Raw genomic sequence first — 21,022 nt, 5'->3', positions numbered from 1 at the left:
TGCAACTTCAGGGATGACGGCACTGGCGGGTGCACGGGGGTAGCTGATGGCCCCATCCTCCCACCCCGCCCCGGGACTCTCAGCCTCTCCTCCCCTCAACCCCTTTCCTTTCCTTGCCGGAGCTGAGCCCCTCCGACCTAAAGGGGCAGGAGGGATAGGTTTGACTGAGGTCAGGGGCTCGGATGCGGAACTCACTCAGCCTGACCTGCTGGGCGACCTTGGCCCGGGTCCCTGTCACAGCCAGTGTCTGGGGCCCCACCTGAAAAATGGCCACTCTAAGGCGCTTCCAGGCTGAAGCCTGCCCTCTTCCACCTCTCAGGTGCCAACTCCCCCTCCCACTCGGACCGCGGCTCTCCCACCGGTCACACGGACCACTAAGCTAGCTAGGACCCAGCCAGGTACCGGGTTCCCAGGAGCGTCCTTCCGCCTTCTCCCCGGCCACCAGAAGTGGCATAATATCGCGATATCTGGGGTGGGTGGGGTCGGAATTGGGTCATTCTCGCGAGGCGAGGCGGAGCGGAGCCGGAAGGAGCTGCGCAGTGTGGAGGTCGTTGGAGTCATTTGCTGACTGACAACTTCTTCGCATGCCAGTCGGCGCTCCGCCGGTCCCAGCCATGTTCTCTGCCTTTGCCCGGCCTGCCTGCGCCGCTCTTCGCCGCAGCTTCAGCTCCTCGGCCCAGGTAGGCCCGACGCGTGGCGGCCTGCAAGCGGAGGCCCCCGGCCCGGGCCACGTGGGCTCCTGGCCGGCGAGCAGCTCTGACGTCCGCCCGCCCTAACCCCGAGCTAGCCTGGACCGCAGGGCTGCCCGGCACTGGCTGGAGGCTTTGGCGCTTTGGCGCCCCGACGCTGACGGAAAGTGCGGGGGAGAAAGCCTGGCAAAGGGACCACGTAGCCCAGTTGCAAGGCCGGTGCTCCTCTCAGAGCTCCTCCCCCGCCCCCCGGCTCGCCCCCTCAGGTCCCCCAGAGGGTGGGCTCTTTGGCCTGCACTCCTTCAAGGTTGAGAAGCCAGGGCTCAGGTCCTAAAGTAATTTAGGTTTTTATGCAACTTCCTATTGCTTTGACATTACTAATGTCGTTCTCCTTGCAGCGGCTGTGTGAGTTGTGCGTGAATAAGAGAAGTTTGTAGTTATTAACTCCACAGTACAAATTGAAGCACTGAGGTGGAGAACTGGGCCTAGGTTACACAGTCGTTTGGGCAGAGGATTAAAGTTAAGCGCTCATGACCACCGTCAGTGGCTTTTGTAACTAGCCTTTAAGAATCTGAAGACTGCTTCCTCTTAAGAACCTTTTTGGAGGATCCTTCCTGCTGTGTGTGGACTGGGCCTGACCCCAGGTTTTTTGACAGGGCATGACTTGGCCTGGGACCGCTTAAGCTATTTTTAGCCATCTTCTAGGACAGCGTTTTCAAACGCTGTTGTGTCAGAATCACCTGAAAGTTAATAAAGAACAGAGGCCCAAGCTCATTGAATGAGCAATGGGCCTCGTATTTTTACCAAGTGCCCCAAATGAGTCTAATACAACCTAAGTTTGAGAACCCGGGAGATGCTCTTAAGTATCATGCCCGAGAGTGGTGATTATTAAAGGGGATTCCAAATTTCTTATTCAGATTATGGCCATCAGTTTCTGTACATTCAGTGCATTTGAAAAATAAACATACAGGTGAGAATATTGAGTATCTATGCTTGCCAACAACTGTGCTGGGTGCTACGGGAGATCCCAAGATGAGTGAGAAGTGGCAGTTAAGATGGGCCAGAAATGAGCACACTTAGGACAGGTGGAGGTGATGAAGATTGATGCTGAGGAGTGGGGGAGGGGCACCTGACCAAAGGGAAGACAGGGAAGAATGTAAGGGGCAGGGGAGGGGTTGAATTTTGATTGAGCCTTCTCGTATTCGACATATTTATTGAGCTGGGTACTGGAAATACAGCAGTGAACAAAACACAAAACTCCCTGTTCTTGTGGAATTTGCTGTATATTTCACTTATCTTATTGTCTCTCTTCCCCTTTATGAAGTATCTTAGTGATGAGCATAGAAGAAAAATAAAGGAGGGATCAGAGGGGAGGGTTGAAATTTTAGATCAGCCAGGGTAGCCCTCACCCAGAAAGTCGTATTTGAGTAAAGCCCTAAAGGAAGCAGAGATCACGTCATATAGAAAGAGCACTGTATTCCAGGCAGGGGGACAGTAACTGTGAGAGCCTGGGACTGGGGGCATGCCTGGAATGTTTGAGAACATGAAGAGGCCAGTGCAGTTCCAGAGATCAGTGGAGGTAATGGAGCGGGCCTTGTAAATCTTTGGCTTTGTCTAAGAAATGGGGCAGCCATTTGAGGGTTTTGAGCAGATATGACTTGATCTTACTCCTATTTTAACAAAATAGTCTTGGCAGGGAGAGGAGGACAGAAAGGTTAGGAGTTCATTGTGGTAATCTAGGTGACAGCTGTGGAGGTGGTAAGACATAATTGGATTCTCGATATGTTTTAACGGTAGACCCAGCTGGATTTGCTGATGAATGGATGAGGAGTATGAACGAGGAGTCATGGGTGACAGCAGGGTTTGGGGCCCTGAGATGGGTAAGACTTCCAGAAGAGAACAGGTTTGAGCAGGGGAAGATATCAAGAGGCCCCTTTTAGATATGTCGAGTTTAAAATGCCTGTTGGACATCCATACAAGTGGAGATGCTGAGAAGGCAGTTGAATAAGTCAGAAAGGTGGGCCTGAGCCAAGGGTACAGTGGTCTCTAGATCTTTGGATCCTGAATCCTTACCAGTAAAACTTGAGCACACAGACCCAATTTATTTTTTTCTGCATATATGTACTAATATATACATTGTAATATAAATACAAAAATAGAAATTTAAAAACAAACCATGACAGAGTTACCATTATAAAGCAAACTTGTAAATGAAGGAAGTGTTACCTGTTGACCATTTTCAAAACAGTTGCCAAGCAGTGTAACTGTTGCTTGCCACTCCTCAACCTAGCAAAGCTCAGCAGGTTTGGAAGACAGCTCTACAAAGAGATCATGAACTAAACTCTGTGATACTGAAGATTTTCATCTCATTGCAAAGCACTCTAAAGATTCCATTACTTAAGGATTGCAGTTTTTGTAAATACAGTTGTCCCTTGGTACTTGTGGAGGATTTTTATTGTTGTGTTTTTTGTTTTTTTTATTATTTTTTTTTCCTGAATATTTGTGATCTGTTGTTGATTGAATTCATGGATCCGGAGGGCTGACTGTATTGATTAAGTTGATGACATCTTGTAAAATACAAATAGAAACATCACCTCAACACAGTAAAAGCAGGGACGTGAAGTCATGTCCCTTCTGCCTCCCTCTTTTTGTGTTCATCTCATGTACCACGTGAGATTGATCCACTGAAGGACCCTAGTGAGAGCACGAAGTCGGTCTGTTTCTTGATAGAGTTTAATTCTTTATTTGTTAGATAAAAATAAAAACACAAATTTGACATTTTCATCCTCCATTCCAGTGGGATTATCTTTTGCTCCCCACTTTGGAACTACTGCCCTGGTCAGCTTTGGAAGCCAAGCTGAGTAATCTAGACGTGAGGAGCTTCAGGAGAGTTTTGAGCAAGGGAGTGAAATGATTAGGACTTTGATTTTTGAAGGATAGAATGGGAGTGGAAAGCAGGAGCAGTTGGGAAAATGTTTGAGATGCCAAGTTCTTCGTGTCCTGACTGGATGTCTTGGAGAAGGAAGAGGCAGAATGTGGCCCTAAGAGTTTAAATTTGGCAGAACACAGGGGCCATTCAGGAACCAGGGATAGGAGTGGTAGCGACGATAAGTGGACAGTCGGGTTCATGGAATGCCTCACAGAACCGGGCATGCAGAGCGGGATTTGGGAGTCCCTAGGACTAGAGACAGATGTGGGGGTGAAAGCTGAAGATGCAGAAGTGAGATTGCCAGACTTCAGGTTCTGGTTTGGTCCAGCTAGTTATGTTTTCTGGGAAGCCAAAGATCCACCTTGAAGACACCAACTTCAAAACAAAAAACTGTTTGAATTGAAATTGGTTGTAGTATATGCTTTTAGAGTTTAATTTTCTAAGTGGAAACCCACTGTATAAGTTGTTTGGCTTTGGGTTTTGGTTTGTTTGGTTTTGGTTTTTGATAACTGAAGCCTATTATTAACTAGCATCAGTTACTGTAGAATATAATGTGCAGTGACAGTGTCAGGACCCACAGTAGACACCTGTCTTAGATGGCCACACATGGTGGGTTTTTTTTGTTTTTTCGTTTTTTGTTTTTTGGGTTTTTTTCTAAGATGACCGGTAAGGGGATCTTAACCCTTGACTTGGTGTTGTCAGCACCACGCTCACCCAGTGAGCAACCGGCCATCCCTATGTGGGATCCGAACCCGGGGCCTTGGTGTTATCAGCACCGCACTCTCCCGGGTGAGCCACGGGCCGGCCCTCGATTTTTGTTTTAACAAAAGATGACTGGTAAGGGAGTCTTAACTTTTGACTTGGTATTGTCAGCACCACGCTCTCCCAAGTGAGCCAACCATCCATCCCTATATAGGGATCCGAACCTGTGTCCTTGGTGTTATCAGCACCACACTCTCCCAAGTGAGCTAGGGGCCGGCCCCCACACGTGGTGTTTTGAGGTTTTTTTGTTTTTGTCTTTGTTTTCTGGCAGGCAGGTATTGGGATCCGAACCCTTGACCTTGGTGTTATAACACTGCTTTGAGCTCTTGCATCTGCTATTTTCTTGGTTTGTTCCCACTCCCCCCCCGTCCCCCTCCAGCAGCTGCCTGCCTGCCTGCCGGGAATAGGCTCCCCTTCTCATGTGAGTTCAGGTTAGAAACGAGCTCACTGAGGTTTGCTGGAATTTTAGTTAGGCCTTGCATGAGACCTACAGGAAAAAGGGGCCTTTGAATAATGGGAGTGAGCTTTAGGGCAGGGCTTAGAATAGAGTTGTTTTCTCCAACAATTTTTCTTTTTTTTTTAAAGCCAAAATTCAGGAGTCAAATTGCCAATGCTTAGCTTGTATCGTGGCTTGATCACTTGCTGTCTTTGTGAGCCTGCGCATACAACTTTTCTGTGCTTCATTTCCTTATCTGTAAAATGGGTCTGTTAATAGTACATGGTAGAGTTGTTGTGAGAAGGAAATGAGGAGAGACTTAGTTCAGTACCTGGCACAGAGCAGACCCTGATAAATGGCCAGCTATTACCGTTTTGCTTCCATTGTTCCCAATAAATGAGGTTACTGGATGACTTGACTTTCATACAAAGTATCATATAATAAATTCTGCCACTCATAGAAAAGGTCACCAAGACATAGTCACTGAATTAGTTGTTAAAAATCACTGAGGTGGGAGTGGCCTTAAATCACAGTTTGTCATCATCTTTCCAGACTCCTCTTTTTCCTCCTGTCTCTTAAATGCTGATGTTCACAGGATTCTGTCCCTATGTTGTTCTCCCTCTGTGTTTTCTTTTGTGTCTTGATCACATCTGTAATTTCCATTAATCCAACTGTAGATGCTAATATCCTCTAGACTAAGCCCTTTGCCTCAGACGGATGCTTCAGGTGGCTCAAATTCAACGTGCAAAACTGAAATCATTATCCTTTCTCCCAAACCCCTTACCCCTCCTCAGTTTTCTTAAAGGCAATGTATCCACTTCAGCCAGAAAGTTGAATCATCCCAGATTCCTCCCTCTGCTCACCATTTGGATGGATGAATAAGGGGAAGGGGTTGGGTTAAACCTATTGATACTATTCCACAAATCACTGGTAACCCATCCATCTTGCTGCTACTGCCTGTATCCCAACCTTGAACCATGCTGGGACTGTTGTAATAGTCTCCCTGCCTCCATTCTTGGATCTGTACAGTCCATCTTCTACTCTGTTTTTCTAAAACACAGATCTGGTCCCGTTCTTCCCAGCTTTTGAGGCCCTTCAGTGGCCCCCTATTGCCCACAAGGTCCAGACCTACTGTGCTAGTTCCTCAGCTCTGCTCCACCTTCTTCCTTCCTTCACATCTGTCCATTAAGCCATAGAGAACTGTTGGGATTGCCTCTTCTCAGTAGGCCGTACTCTTCCCGTCTCCTGCTCCCCTGAGCCCATCCACCTGGTGCACCCCTGCTCATCCTTCACAACCCGAACAGTTTATTCTCTCCATTGTGCTGCTGCTCTTCCTAGTGTTTGCCTCTGTGGCACTTATCACTCTAGATGCTGTTTTATTTGGTTTGCATGTCTTTCAGTTTGTAGGTCTTGTTGGTGCTAGCAAGTGGCAGGTAGGAGGTTGGTACCTGCTGAATTATAATTAAGCCTGAAAGGATGAATAGGCAGCCACTTTGGAAAACAGTATGGCAGTTTCTCAAAAGGTTAAATACGGGTACCATTGACTCATCAATTCCACTCCTCAATATATATGCAAGAGAATTCAAAACATGTTCATACAAAAACTTGTATGTGAATATTCATAGCAGCATTATTCATCATAGCCAGAAGATGAAAACAACACAAATGCCCTCCAACAGAAGAATGGATAAATGAAATGGTGTATCCATAGAGTGGATTATTAGTCAGCCATAAAAACAAGTCGTGCATTGACACATGCAGCAACATGGGTGAACCTTGAAAACATTTTTCTAAGTGAAAGAAGCAAGTCAGAAAGGAACACATACTGTGTGATTCATTCCTATGAAATGTCTGGAACAGGCAGATCCATAGGGACAGAAAGTAGATCAGTGATAGCCAGGGATTGAAGGAAATGGGGAGTGGCTGTGAATTCAAAGTGGGGTTTCTTTCGGGGGTGATGATTGTACAACTTTGTGAGTACACAAAAACCATTAATTGTACATTGTAAATAGGTGAGTTCTGTGGGATGGGAAATACAATGAATAGGAGGATCCAGATGATGATGAGTTGTTAGATATACTTAGCTCTGAAATGGTAATTGAAGGCCAAGTCTTTTGACTTTAGTACCAGTAAGTTGACTAATAAGTGGATATAAATTCTTGGAGCTCTGGCCTTTTGGATATTAATGAGGCAGTCTAGTTTCTTTGGACCCCTGCTCCAGGGAACCAGTGACTTCAGTTTTTTTTGTTTTTTTATTAATGAGGCAGTCTAGTTTCTTTGGACCCCTGCTCCAGGGAACCAGTGACTTCAGTTTTTGTTTTTGTTTTTTTTTTATAAAAGATGCCGGTAAGGGGATCTTAACCCTTGACTTGGTGTTGTCAGCACCATGCTCACCCAGTGAGCGAACTGGCCATCCCTATATGGGATCCGAACCCGAGGCCTTGGTGTTATCAGCACCGCACTCTACCGAATGAGCCACAGGCCGGCCCAGTTTTATCACTTCTTTATTCAGAGCTGAAATGCCCAGGGCCAGCTGCTACTTGCTCTTCTGCTTAGCTTGGTATGGAGCAGTACATCTCAGACTTTGGCCAGTATCATATCACCTGGGCAACTTGGTAAAAATACAAGGGCCTAAGCCCTTTCCTACTTCAAAGAGCCTGTCCCTCCATGGTCTTTATTAGCTCAGCAGGTGATTTTCATACACACCAAAGTCGGAGAACTTTGAGACATTGTAGCCTGAGACTACAGGTCTGACTCACTTTGTAGGGAAGGATCCTTTTCAAAATATACGTTCCCTCTTCCACCTCTTCCTCCTCCTGCCTCAGGCTCCAGCCAAGACTTTGCTTCCCAGGTGGAATCTTCGCTGATTCCCTATCCCCCAGACAACTGCCTGTTTCCCCTCCGCTCCTGCACACAGCACAGTTCGTTTCCCTTTGCTTCTAATACATCTGATTGCATGTGTCCTCCAGAGCCAGCAGGGGTCTTCTTTGTTCTGGCCACCCCAGGTAGAGTGACAAGCCTGCCTGTCTACTGACACTCCATAAATGTTAGTATATAGTTTTTAAAGCTGCAGATTGAAGGTAAGGCTGCTGATACCAGTCCAGCTGCCCAATGAGTAAAGCTTGTTCTTTTTCTTTCAGAAGGGTTTTTGGAGTATGACCCTGAGTTTCACAACATCTGCAGATAAAAGTTCTCCTCATTTGAAACTGGACCTTTGGAGTGAAGTCCACAATTCTACCAGAGTGAACGATTATATTTGCAGTATCATGTGGATCCTTTTATGCTGACTCTGTCATAAGAGTCCTTTCTCCATATTTCTTTTTAGAATAATGCTAAAGTAGCTGTGCTAGGGGCTTCTGGAGGAATCGGGCAGCCCCTTTCGCTTCTTCTGAAGAACAGCCCCTTAGTGAGCCGCCTGACCCTCTACGATATCGCTCACACACCTGGAGTGGCTGCAGATCTGAGCCACATCGAGACCAGAGCAACTGTGAAAGGTACCGGGCACACTGATCCTGGAGACTGCATCTCTTCTCCCCGCTAGGCCAGGATCTGAGTTTTAGAGTAACATTCTTAGAGGAAACCAGATGTTTAGAGACTTGGCATTTCCATATTAATTTTAGAATTAAATTTTACAAAGGATTACTTTTTTTGTGTGTGGGCATCTGGCTGGTATGGGGATCCAAACCCTTGACCTTGGTGTTATAACACCACGCTCTAAATAGCTGAGCTAACCGGCCAGCCCAGGATTATACCTTTTTGGAATTGGGTCTATCAGTGTCTTTTAGAAAAACAAGGTAGCCTAATCTTCCCATTTTGGGGGGATGTCTGGTGTGCTGCAGGCTGCCTTCACTCTACCCCCAGCATTTCCTTAGTCAGCTTCTCCAAATCACAGCTGCCTTAGGGAAGTCAGCCCTTCCACAGGGGGCAGTGCCCAGGCTATTCAGTAAATGGAGGTATGTTGTCGAAGAAATCATTTATAATTATATATGATTATATTCTGCTTATTTGACCTTTACAATATATCATTTTTCTGTGTCACCAAATTCTTGGTAAAATCATTTCTAAAGCTGTACTATAATTTATCATTTACACATTATATCAGTACTGTTGACAATTGGGCTGTTTCCTGTTTTGCTTTACCATAAGTGTAAACATATAAGTTGTGATAAACATTTTTATCTTTACATCTTGTTTCTTAGAGTACTAAAAGTAGAATTAGTAGATATAAATATTTGAAAGCTTTTGCTGTAAGATACGAAATTGCTGTCCAGAGAGAGAGGGCTAATTCTTTCCTGCACTGACAGCATAGAAGAATACTTTGTGTTGATACGGGTCTTCAATTGGTGTAAACAATTCTGGAGGTTGACTGTCAAGGCATACATTATTATCTAGTGATGTGCCTTCTATAGTTCTTAATTTGTCTGCTCATTTTCTTTGGGGCCGTATATTTGAGTTTCTGAAAGCTCCTGCGATAAGGAAAATCAAAGCAGACTTTGGACATTATAGCAAATTTCCCTGAAATCTTTGAAAACACGTTTTTCCTCAGATGATGGGAGTAAACAAAATAGATAGTAATATTTAGAGTCCTTGGTTATCAGCACAGGGTATTTTCTTCCATGGCTTTCAGCGTGCCTTCTGACCTGATGCCTCAGGTCTAAGTCTTCTTTCAGTGACAGTGAAGTGGGGTGGGCAGCTGCTGTCGTGGAGGTGGAAAATGGCCTACAGTGCTGGTGAGTGGCATAAACACAAGCAAATGACATGCTTTGGTTTTGTGGAAACCTGGAAGACTAATCCGTTCTAAGAGGGGGGCCTGGGTGAGGAGAGGCTGAGGAAAGCAGAGTGAAAGAGGAACACTCCTGCCATAGGGATTTGTCAGCTCACAGGGCAGTAGTTGTCAACAGGAGGAAATTGCTTCATGGGTGGAGCCTTCTAGCCTTTCTTGAGGCCTCTGGTTGGCGTTGAGCCCAGATAGGGGCTGTCCTTCCCAGGCCTTATCCTTACAGAGGTGGTAGCCTCTCTGGATCAGAAAAGGTGAAATTGCTCTTGTGGGGTGTTTTTTCTAGGCTATCTTGGACCTGAACAGCTGCCAGACTGCCTGAAAGGTTGCGATGTGGTGGTTATTCCAGCTGGAGTCCCCAGAAAACCAGGTGTGCGTTTGAAAGCTTTGTTGCCCAACATCTCCCTACAGGTCAGGTGAAAAAGTGGTTTCCCATTAAAAATAGATTTAGTCTGATCTCTCTGCAGCAGAAAAAATTCCAAAGACCCCCCTTTGCCTGTGGTATAAAGGTCACATCTCGTTATCAGCCTGACACTTAAAACCATCATGTGTCTGCCGTGTTTCTCCACTGTCCTTATGTCTCGTTCCCGTACGTTTCGTCCTTGGGCCTTTGTGCATTGGATGCCCTTTTCTCCACCCGGCCCCACCTGGATATTCTTACTAATCTTTGATGATCCTTCTCAGATATCCCCCTCCCTAGCTCCCCCCACAGGCCTCTATCCTGGCACTTGTCACACTGGATTATTTGCCCTACAAGAGAGATTTATGTGAAACAGGGACCCTGTCTTGTTTATGGTTGAATTTCCTATAACAACTAATACACGGTATGTGGCACCTATTTGGAGATGTCATGTTTTTTTCTGAACATCTTGCATTGGATTGTTTTCAGGCATGACCCGGGATGACCTGTTCAACACCAATGCCACAATTGTGGCCACCCTGGCTGCTGCCTGTGCCCAGCATTGCCCTGAAGCTATGATCTGCATCATTGCCAACCCGGTGAGTGTCGCTGGGCTTAGCTCTCACAGCTGTAATGGATGGGCAGGTGCTGACACTGTGCTGAAAGCTCACAGTTAGCAGCAAAAGTATGTGAATGTGCTGATAGGGAGAAGAAGCAGATTAATGTGCCGAGATGGACGGATAAGTTGGATGCACTATATAAGAGGTCCTTAAATTTATTTCCTAAAGATTCCTTCTGGCATGAACCAAATGAAAGTTTTAACCTGTTCTTCTACCAGCTAACTCTGTGCCTTTGGGCGAGTCACTTCTCCTCTCTGTGTGTTAGTCTCTTTACCTGGAAAATAAGTCCTTTTTTTTTTTTTTAAAAGATGACCGGTAAGGGGATCTTAACCCTTGACTTGGTGTTGTCAGCACCACGCTCAGCCAGCGAGTGAACCGGCCATCCCCACGTGGGATCCGAACCCGGGGCCCCGGTGTTATCAGCACCGCACTCTCCTGAGTGAGCCACGGGCCGGCCCAAAATAAGTCCATTTTAAAGTCTCCTTTCAGCCATGATTGTGGTAGCCTATCGGCTCCTTTTTTTTTGTTACACAGTAGTCCCCCTTATCTTTGGGGGATATGTTCCAAGACCCACAGTATATGCTGACATCGCAGATAGTAATAAATCTTTGTATATACTATGTTTTTTCCTATGCTTACATACCTATGATAAAGTTGAATTTATAAATTAGGCATAGTAAGAGATTAACAACAATAATAATACAATAGAACACTTATAACAACATACTGTAATAAGTGGGGTTTTTCCCCTTGTTGTGTTGAGAATGTTCACCTTTCACTTAAAGGAAGCACTTTCTAGCTTCTCTTTGGCATATCTGAATTGCCAGCATCACTCCTGTTGTGCTTTGGGGCCATTATTAAGTAAAATAAGGGTGACCTGGACAAAGCACTGCGATGCCACAGTCGAGCTAATAAGCGAGATGGCTACTGAGTGACTGACGCGGGGGGCGGTAGGGGTGCAGTGTGGATACTCTGGACAAGGGAGGATTCATGTCCTGGGTGGGATGGCACAGGATTTCACCACACTTCTCATGATGGCACACAATTTAAAACTTATGAATTATTTCTGGAATTTCCCATTAATATTTCTGGTCTGAGGTTGACCATTGGGTAGCTGAAACCACTGAAAGCAAAACCTCAGATGGGGTAGGGCGCCTGCTGTATTCTACTCAGGGTTTGCAATTCTTGGTTGCTCATAATCCTTGTCTCCTCACACTTAGACACAAAACCCCAGACGCGCACGGCCACCCCAGGCACTGTTCACGGGTTTTTGCAGGCAGCTGCTTATTTTTCTACCCAGAAACTCCAAGTGCTGTACCCTCACTGAGAGGACAGGTGTGGTTCCCAAGCCTGACCTCACAGGGCCTTGTGTTGCATTTAATAGCAGCCCTGTGCATTCTTCCCTCCTGGGTGGATCTGGGCCCTGGTGTCTGAGTGTGATAAGGATCTGGGGGAAGGTACAGTGACCTTGATATTGACTGAGGGGCGCGGTTGCCAATGAACATCCACAGCTTGTGCTTCTGGCCTCTGAGAAGAGAATCCTGCCTTTCCCCCACTAGGTCACCTTCCTCAGGGGTGGTTGGTTAAAAGTAGATAGTAGCTCTTTCTTTTGTTGGGGAGCTAACTAGTGCCTGATATAAATCTTGCTGTTTTGCTTTGCTTGTATTATATTTTTTCTGTATGCGAGGTTAGTGTGTTAAGCACTTAACCTACATTGTCATTTAATCATCACAACAACCTCATGAGTTAATTGTCATTTATCCCCATTTAACAGATAAAGAACCCAAGTCCTAGGGAGTTTAGGTAACTTGTCCAGGGTTACAACACAGAGAGACAGAGCTGGGATTTGACCCTAGTTCGTTGGAGCTGATTTTAGCTGCTGTGCAGTCTTTTATCAGGAATGGCCATTCAGGCCCAAGCCCCAGCTAGAGCAGAAGCCATCGTCACATATTTAAGTTGATAGCTGAAGGGCCACCAAGGGAAGTGTTTTTTTATCTACATAGTGTGACCCATCCTGTCTGGCAGATGGCTTGCCCATAAACAAAGTTATCAGAACAATTTAATTTAGAACCTTCTGACTTGTTAGTGGTCTCATGAAAAGGTTTTTTCCTTTTGTTGCTTGGCTCTCCTCTCAGAATGCAGAGCAAATTATGCCTGTCTCTTGGATTTACTAGGTTAACTCTACCATCCCGATCACAGCAGAAGTTTTCAAGAAACATGGAGTATACAACCCCAATAAAGTCTTTGGTGTGACAACCCTGGACATTGTCAGAGCCAACAATTTTGTTGCAGAACTGAAGGTAAGGGCTTGTGTTGGGGATCGTCTGAGTTACCTTTCTGAACTTCTCCAGCCACCCTTGCTCATCGATGGGCATAGGAGACACCAGGGTACTTACAGGGGCATTTGTAACTTGGGAGTTTTACATGTGTTTCTAGCTTGCCCCTTTGATAGAAAGCAGCTCCCGTGTTTTCTTGGGGAATTCATACAACAGGTCCCTGTGGGTTTAAACTCTAGCCAGTTTCTGTCTTGCCCCTTGGTTGCATCAAGGGTTGGGCTTTCCCTGGGTTTCTCGGTGGCTAGATTTAGATTGTGTTGCCCAGTCTCCCCCATTCTCATTGCCCCTGAAAACTAGTACTGGCAGGATTTACCTCTAGTCAAAGTTGCAGAAATCCTAAGATATCAGAATTGTCATCCCTGGTGTCTAGTTCTGACTCCCTTTCTTGGGTTACCTGTAGTAGCTTACGTTGGAGAGTTCTGGTCTTGCCAGTTGCCTGACTCTTCTTGGGCCGCTAGACAAGCCACCAGGCTCGTATCAGGGTAGATTTGGTTTGGCACCAGCACCAGGTCTGGAGTCCTCAGTGCTTTCACAACCTGCTTTCTAATTGTTTTGGTTGTAGATCCAGCAGAACCACTTCTGGCCCCAAAAAGTGCCCCTTTTGAGCTTCAGGCCATTCTGACTTTGCAGATTTGAAGAGGGCCTCTCAGAAGTAGGAAACCAGCTTTTGGGAACACAGCTTGAGGAGAAGTGCAGACACAGGACCATTAGCCTTGATTTTGCTCCCCTGTGCAGCAGGCAGATCTGCTGAACTGTCGCAGAAGTAGGAAACCAGCTTTTGGGAACACAGCTTGAGGAGAAGTGCAGACACAGGACCATTGGCCTTGATTTTGCTCCCCTGTGCAGCAGGCAGATCTGCTGAACTGTCAGGCGGTGCCCCATCTTAATTCATACTGCAAGTCATACCTGAGGGCCTGGTGTCCAGGCTCTGTTCTAGGTGTTGGGGTTGGAGGTCCATAGACATGGCCCAGGCATTGGGGACCCTGGAGTGGAGAGAGATGCTTTAATTCAAGATGATTTGAGTAACCAGTTCAGCGCAAGTATGTACAAAGTGTGGTAGAACTCGTAGGGTAGGAACGTGTGAGTGTGAGTGTCTTTGAGTCTAAAAGGGGACCAGCTGCAAGGGCAGAGGTTCTAGCTTCCTGGAAGTGGCAGTGCTCCTTCTCTTAGGGCTCCTGTGGTGCTGTGAACTCTCGGGGGCCAGAGCACACTGTCCCCCCAGGCCCTAGTCCTGCAGTGCAGTAGCCACTATCTACTTGTAGCTATTTAAATTAATTAAAATTAGATAATATTAAAATTAGATGGTCCTCCACCACACTGGCCACATTTCAGATGCTTGGTAGCCACATTTGGCTCCTGGATTCTCACAGAATGTTCTGTCAGGCAGTGCTATCTTAGCCTGGAGGCTTCACTGTTTGAGGCGGGGGACAAGGGATCCTGGCCCTTGCCAGAGAAGCTAGTGCTTGACAGGCTTCAGTCAAATGAACTGCCCATTAGCTCAGGCTGCCTGGCATTCTCGAAAATTCCTGAATTGTGTCAAGAACAAATATCAATCCCTAAACTTCCAGTGTCTGGTTCCTCCCTCTTGGCTGTCTTGAGCCCCCTTTACCGCCACCTTCCCTCTCAACATGGCTCATGGAAATGTTCTGTGATTTGCATTTTCTACACTGCTGGTGTTAGACCTGCTCCGTCACTCCCCTGTGGTCTTACTCTGCTCCTTTTGCCTAGAACACTCTTCCCTGGGCTAATTCCTCCGCTCTGCCAGGAAGCCCTTGCCAGGCTGAGTGCTCCTCTTTGCTTCAGAGCTACCCCTGTGCAACCGTCTTAGCACATCGCATTGAAACATCAGTTTGTGTCTGTCCTTCATGTTAGACAGCTTCTAGAAAGCAGGGGCTGAATCTCTCCATTCCTGTGTCCCTGCTGACCACACAGTGCTGGGCACATACCCACTTACACACTGGTAAATCTCTCAGTGCTTTGGCTCCCTGCACCTTGAAGCTGATCCTGCATTGCCCATCATGAGCTAACTGGCCCTCCCTTTTCTAGACAAGGATTATTTCCTAACTTAGGCTGGTCTCCTTGGCAGCTGTGGTGTTTGGGACAGGTGGCATCAGTTTGGGAGCTATTCACCTCCCCACCGTAACTCCACATTTTTTGTCTGTTTTAAGGAGTAGCTGGGTCACAGACTCCTGGGGGCATTGCACCTCCATAGTGACGCTTGAGCAAACAAGTCAGCCTTTCCTAGCCAGCCTGCTGACTTGAACTGTGGTGGTTTGAGCCCATACAGCTCAGTTTTGTTCTTTCTGTCCTGATCCATTCGAGTTGCCAGACTTCTCACCTCTGGATCTCCTGGAATAGGTTTGAATTTCTCTCTGAAATGAGGGAGAGGGGACTTGACTTGTTCTCTGTGACACTGTGGGGACATGAGTTTGGGCTTGTGCATGGGGAATGACATTAGCTCTGGGGAAGAGGACTACCAGCCTCTGAATCTGAGAGGCTGTCAGACCAGTGGGGGCCCCACAGGAAGGCAGCTTTGGCTCCTTGTAAAGGAATAACCTGCTCCTCACCTGTTCATGCTGGTGGTGGCCATTTGGCAGGCCAGAGATGTGAGCACGGCTGGGGTTGGACAGTGTCTCTTCCCTGGCTTCTCTATTTCCCTCTGAGTTCTGCTGAGTTTTCCAGTGTTTGTGCTTTACATGGATATGACATTTTATACTGAAAGAGCCTGCTCACAATTAACCATGCTTCACACTTTGGTGACAGGGTTTGGATCCAGCTCGAGTCAACGTCCCTGTCATTGGTGGCCATGCTGGGAAGACCATCATCCCCGTGATCTCTCAGGTATGTGTGTGACATTGTAGGGAGCTTCAATATCACAAGCACCTTTACAAGGTGCTTTGAAAGGATTCTGCAAGGAGGCAGCCCCACTCAGCCTATCTGAGGCTTTCTGGACTGTGGGGCTGTGGGGGGAGTGTAGTCACAAGGAGCTCAAAGCAGCCAGCTCCAACACACGTAAAAACTGCTTTTGGAAACATTGCTGGACTCCGGTTAGATCAGAGCAGGCAAGGGTGCTTTGTTTAAAAATGAGTGGAGGCAAGGTTAGCTCCATCAGGAATAAGACCTAGCAGATTGATGTCATAACCCCTGAATATAATGCACGGAGAAGGACTCGAGGTATTTGTACTATTTTTGCCAAAAATGCATAACCTTACAAGAAAATCATGGGGAAACGTCTCATACATCCAAAGTGAGGGGCATTCTGGGCCGGCCCAGTGGCGCACTGGATAGTGCGCCGCTTGGGAAGCGCGGTGGCGCTCCCGTCCGAGGGTTCGGATCCCATATGCAGACCGGTTCCCGCTCACTGGCTGAGCGAGGCGCGGGAGCAACGCCGAGGCTTGCGATCCCGTTGCCGGTCCCCGGTCCGGTACTGGGGCAACACTGAGGGTTGCGATCCGTTGCCGGACACGGAAAAAAAGACAAAAGACAAAAAAAAAAAAAATAAAAAACAAAGGGAGGGGCATTCTGTAAAACGAGTGGTGAGTACAGCTCTTAGGAGAGGCTAAGGAACTATTACAGAACGGACTGAGTACAAGGGGGGTCCTGGATAGGAGCCTGGAACAGTAAAGGGACACTAGTGGGAAACTGGTGAAATTTGTAGTTTAATTAATAACGTAGTGATAATAATCTCCTGATCTTCATAATTGCACTATGGTTATGTAAAATGTTAACATTAGGATAAGCCAGGTTAGGGAAATCTGTGTAGTAATTTAAAAACTTTCCTTTAAAATTAGTCCAGGCAGGTCTGACTGCAGCGGTGTTTACAACCAGTTGATCACAACCAGTTACAGATTCCTTTGTTCCCTCTCCAATTCCACTGCTTCACTTGACTTGCCTTAAAAAAAAATAATAATAATTAATCTCAAATATAAAAAGTTATTTAAAAATGAGTAGGGGGCTCGCTAAGTCTCCCAACAAAGTTGATTTGTCTTTGTCACTTCTCCGTGGTTTCCCATGCAGTGGTGATGGGAGGGAGCCCACTGGGAGGTGGGCAGGGGGAGGGTAGGGAGTGGGGACTGCGGGGCTTTGCATCCGGGGATGGGCCAGAAGCGGCTCACACAGTCCCATGGCTTTGGCTTGCAGTGCACTCCCAAGGTGGACTTTCCCCAGGACCAGCTGACAGCACTCATTGGGCGGATCCAGGAAGCCGGCACGGAGGTTGTCAAGGCTAAAGCTGGAGCAGGTAGGGTCTTGGAGGCAACCCCCAGGCAGGGTGCCGACACCCCAGGCCCTGTTAGTGTTCAGAGTTGAAGAGAAGGACTGCCTTTCCTGTCCCTTGGCAATGCCTGGGCAAGGAGTGGGTAGTTTTCTGTTTCATTTGCATTCACTTGATAAGAAACCTCTGTGTAAGAGGGCAGCTCAGCATGCTTTGTGGGGGGGGGAGAAGTTTTGGAGGTTGGCAAAGCTAATTCCATACCGTTTGTGAGTAAGTAAAATTAAGGGATACTGACCTAAATTCCCGACTGGTGAGCTGGGAAATTTGCACACGCTATAGGTGGCAGGGCAGGCTCACCTGGCTCTTTTGGTTGCAGTACCAGCTTGGCTGACCTGTCTGTTCTCTCCTAGGCTCTGCCACCCTGTCCATGGCATATGCTGGGGCCCGGTTTGTCTTTTCCCTCGTGGATGCAATGAATGGAAAGGAAGGAGTTGTTGAGTGTTCTTTTGTTAAGTCACAAGAAACGGACTGTACCTATTTCTCCACACCATTACTGCTGGGGGTACGTATCCTGGAGCTCAGGTCTTTTGACAATGGACAAAGGAGAGTTATCTATAATTAAGATTCAGGAGCTCTTCTCTGTCCGTTTGCTGTATAATTCAGATTTCCTTTGTGCGGTAACTGCATATCACTGCCTGGCATGTGCTTGGATTTTTGAGTGGAAGCACATCATAGAATTAAGAGCTGGAGGGGCCGGCCTGGCTCACTCAGGAGAGTGTGGTGCTGATAACACCAAGGCCATGGGTTCAGATCCTGTATAGGGATGGCCGGTTCGCTCACTGGCTGAGAGTGGTGCTGATAACACTAAGACAAGGATTAAGATCCCCTTACCGGTCATCTTTTAAAAAAAAAGAATTAAGAGCTAGAGAAATCACAAAATGTCAGAGTGCAATCTCATTCACTGTGGATTTGACAGCTGGTCATCAGCGGCTGCCTGGGTATGTTTACTGATGAGACACTCTTCCTTCTCAAGGCAGCCCACGGACAGCTCCAAAAGAAAGGGCTTCCCTATACCAGCCTGAATGCTGTCTCTCTAGCTTGCTTACACTCATTCCTTCTCGTTCTGACTTCAGGGGCTAAAAAGCCTAATCCTTCTTCCAAGGAGGCCTGGAGCTGTTGCACAGCTCTGTACTTCCAGTTCAGACATTCCTGGTTTCCTTGCTCTCCACCCCACTGGCTTTCCTTCGTGGAATGTGTGCTTGGGACAGAGCTCCTCACGTCACATTACTGCCTTCAGCCAGGCTGGTTTAGGGGCACCTGTCTGGTCTGCTTGACTCTTCAGGAGTCTTCAATGAGCAGAAATCCCTAGGTCTCACTCACAAGTCGTCAGGCTGGGTTTCCTTTTCTTATGTGTGGGCAGCTTCTGGGATCAGGAAAATGAGTGGTTGTCATCCCCTGCCCAGAGAGAAAGTTTCGCGACTTGCTAGGCCACCCAGAGGCCTTCCCTGTAGACACCCCGATGCTCAAAGGTCCTTAAGACATGGCCCCAGGCCTTGGTGGAGAGACAGACACTGAACAGTTTAGTTCACTCCCTACAAGTGAGGAACACACAAGTCTGATTGTCTTAGAGCCAGGGAAGGCTTTACGAGGAGATCGAGTCTAGGCTGAGTCTGAGGCTGTTGCAGCACAAATGGTGCTCAGTTTTGGGAGGTGAGACAATGACGAACACCTGTTGTTTTTTCTGTGTCAGACATTTACCTGCTTAATTATGTTTGATTCAGATGAATATTAAAATGTTTTTCAGTTGTTTACCAACTTGGGAAGAGACTAGAACTCAAAAACATGCTCTGTCAGGGAGAATTATATCAAGTGCTCCTGATTATTGAGTACTTTATGTGCTGGGTACCATGCCAATTGTCCTCTCAGGCTCTCACGGCCTCCTGTGAGGTAGATGAAATGTTCATGTTATAGATGAGGAAACAAACTTGGAATGGAAGTCGTGATCCAGCATACGTGCATAGTTGATGACAGAGCCAGGAGCCCCTCCTCTGGCTGTCAGACCCAGCAGTGGCCCCGGGTCAGTGCAGTGCCCAGCAGGCTGTCCAGAGCCCACAGGTATAGACAGTCCAGGCAGAGCTGATGAAGTTACAAGTTCTCTGTAACAAACTCACTCATGGAGACATCACTGTAAGATTTTACCACCTCCCTTCTCTCCTTCAGAAAAAGGGCATCGAGAAGAACCTAGGCATTGGCAAAGTCTCCTCGTTTGAAGAGAAGATGATAGCGGAGGCCATTCCTGAGCTGAAAGCCTCCATCAAGAAAGGAGAAGAGTTTGTAAAGAACATGAAATGAGAAAGCGATTAATAAGCAACCAGCTTCCTTAATTTATTAAGGCCTCGTGTCACTGTAAAGCCATTTCAGATAACTTTGTATTTTAATTTGCTCTGATGATGAACATTGCATTAACGTCATTATCCCTTCCAAATTGTGGGTGGATCTGTTGGTGCATCAATAAAAGCAGTCTTTGATTTTCTTTTTCAAGGTCCCCTCTAAATGTTGTGCTTTCTTCCCCATTAGAGCTGACTTTGGAGTGTCTGTCACCTCTTTTCATTACAAATCAGAATTAGATATTATTTAAATATTAATGGTTGAAGCATGATGGTTTCATCAGTAGCTTCAAGAAAGTCTGAACTGTTTATATCTGAAATAGGATAAAATATTCAGAGTTCAGCAGGAACTGCTCCTTGCTTCATGGCACTGCTCAGGTGTGTAGGTGAAGGAAGGCTCAGCTCTGGCCTTGCAGCCTGATGCGTAGGGTGTCCTTTTGTCCTCATGGGTAATGGTTCAGTGGCTGATGCCAGGCAGCTGTTTTCTGGCCCTAGTTCGGTGTTGTATCTTCCGGCTGAACAAACAGCACCATCTTCTGCGTTGAGCTGCCTTGGCTGACCTCTGTCCCCCTCTGAATTTTATCCCCTTCTTACCGAACCCTGATAGTCTGTGACAACCCACAACCAGGGGTGCAGAAGCAACCAGAACGCCAGCCACTGTGTCAAGGCTGAGGACACCACACTGTCCTCATCAAAATGTGGTTTCAGGTTTTCATCAGTGGCCTAGAGAAAGAACTTTGTTGAATTGAGGGATGGGGAATGGAAGGGAGATTTGATTCCCTCTAGTGTTGGGTGCAGTCTGTTCCCCAGAAGCTGTGGCCTCTGAAGTGGAAACAGCTCCATACCTGAGAAGGAACCTGCAACAGATTATGGCCTTCCATTGTGGGGTGGGAGGGTGGGGGTATCCCCAGTGGATGGGCATTCATTTTTTCTTTTTTAAGTAAAACCGAAAGGGATTTTATAAAGGATGACGTAATTGTTTTCTTAAAAGAATAATACATATTCATTATATAAAACCTAAAAGTAGCCAAAAAATAAAGCAGGAAAGTAATCACTAGTAATAATATTTGTCCTCTGTGCATACTTCACAAGTTGAGACAATGCTCCATGTGCCATTTTGTAACCTCCTTTGGTGATTTATTACTGTGTGACTATCACCTCTCCCCACCAACTTAGTTCTTTTAAGCTATTTTGTATCTCATGATTCTACCAGCTGACAAGGATTGGTCGGGTGGTTCTGCCCTCTGCAGGACATCAGCTCAGGCTGCAGTCCTCTGGAGGCTTGGCTGGGCTGGGATGTCCCAAGATGGCTGGTCCCCACAGCAAGGCACACGGATTTCTCCATGGCTCAGGGTTCCCAAAAGTGTAAAAGCAAAAGCTGCCAGACTTTAAGGCTTAGGCTCAGAACTGGCACTGCCTTCCTTGTGCCACACTCCTATTTAAGAAGGAAGTCAAAAGACAAGCCCAGGTGTG

The 21,022-nt window shown here is 46.8% G+C and overlaps 1 protein-coding gene across 1 annotated transcript; it reads left to right on the top strand.

Moving 5' to 3' along the window:
- The first annotated feature begins 491 nt into the window (after positions 1 to 491).
- On the top strand, positions 492 to 19,705 carry MDH2 (malate dehydrogenase 2, NAD (mitochondrial)). The gene is made up of 9 exons (XM_008594591.1): positions 492 to 680; positions 8,142 to 8,310; positions 9,880 to 9,963; positions 10,483 to 10,592; positions 12,788 to 12,913; positions 15,713 to 15,790; positions 17,090 to 17,189; positions 17,573 to 17,724; positions 19,383 to 19,705. Exons 1-9 carry the CDS (start codon positions 585 to 587, stop codon positions 19,512 to 19,514), a joined length of 1,047 nt encoding a protein of 348 aa, XP_008592813.1. The 5' UTR covers positions 492 to 584; the 3' UTR covers positions 19,515 to 19,705.
- Positions 19,706 to 21,022: the final 1,317 nt, after the last annotated feature.

Source organism: Galeopterus variegatus, unplaced genomic scaffold (genome assembly GCF_000696425.1).
Source record: "Galeopterus variegatus unplaced genomic scaffold, G_variegatus-3.0.2 Scaffold164, whole genome shotgun sequence".
In the NCBI taxonomy this organism is placed as follows: Eukaryota; Metazoa; Chordata; class Mammalia; order Dermoptera; family Cynocephalidae; genus Galeopterus; species Galeopterus variegatus.
The sequence above is the reverse complement of the archived record's forward strand: the minus strand, read 5'-3'. Positions and strand labels throughout refer to the sequence as shown.

Coding starts and splice junctions, on each gene's coding strand:
- MDH2 (XM_008594591.1), top strand. CDS start 585: ATGCCAGTCGGCGCTCCGCCGGTCCCAGCCATGTTCTCTGCCTTTGCC. Junction 681..8,141: donor GCTTCAGCTCCTCGGCCCAG/GTAGGCCCGACG, acceptor ATTTCTTTTTAG/AATAATGCTAAAGTAGCTGT. Junction 8,311..9,879: donor GACCAGAGCAACTGTGAAAG/GTACCGGGCACA, acceptor TGTTTTTTCTAG/GCTATCTTGGACCTGAACAG.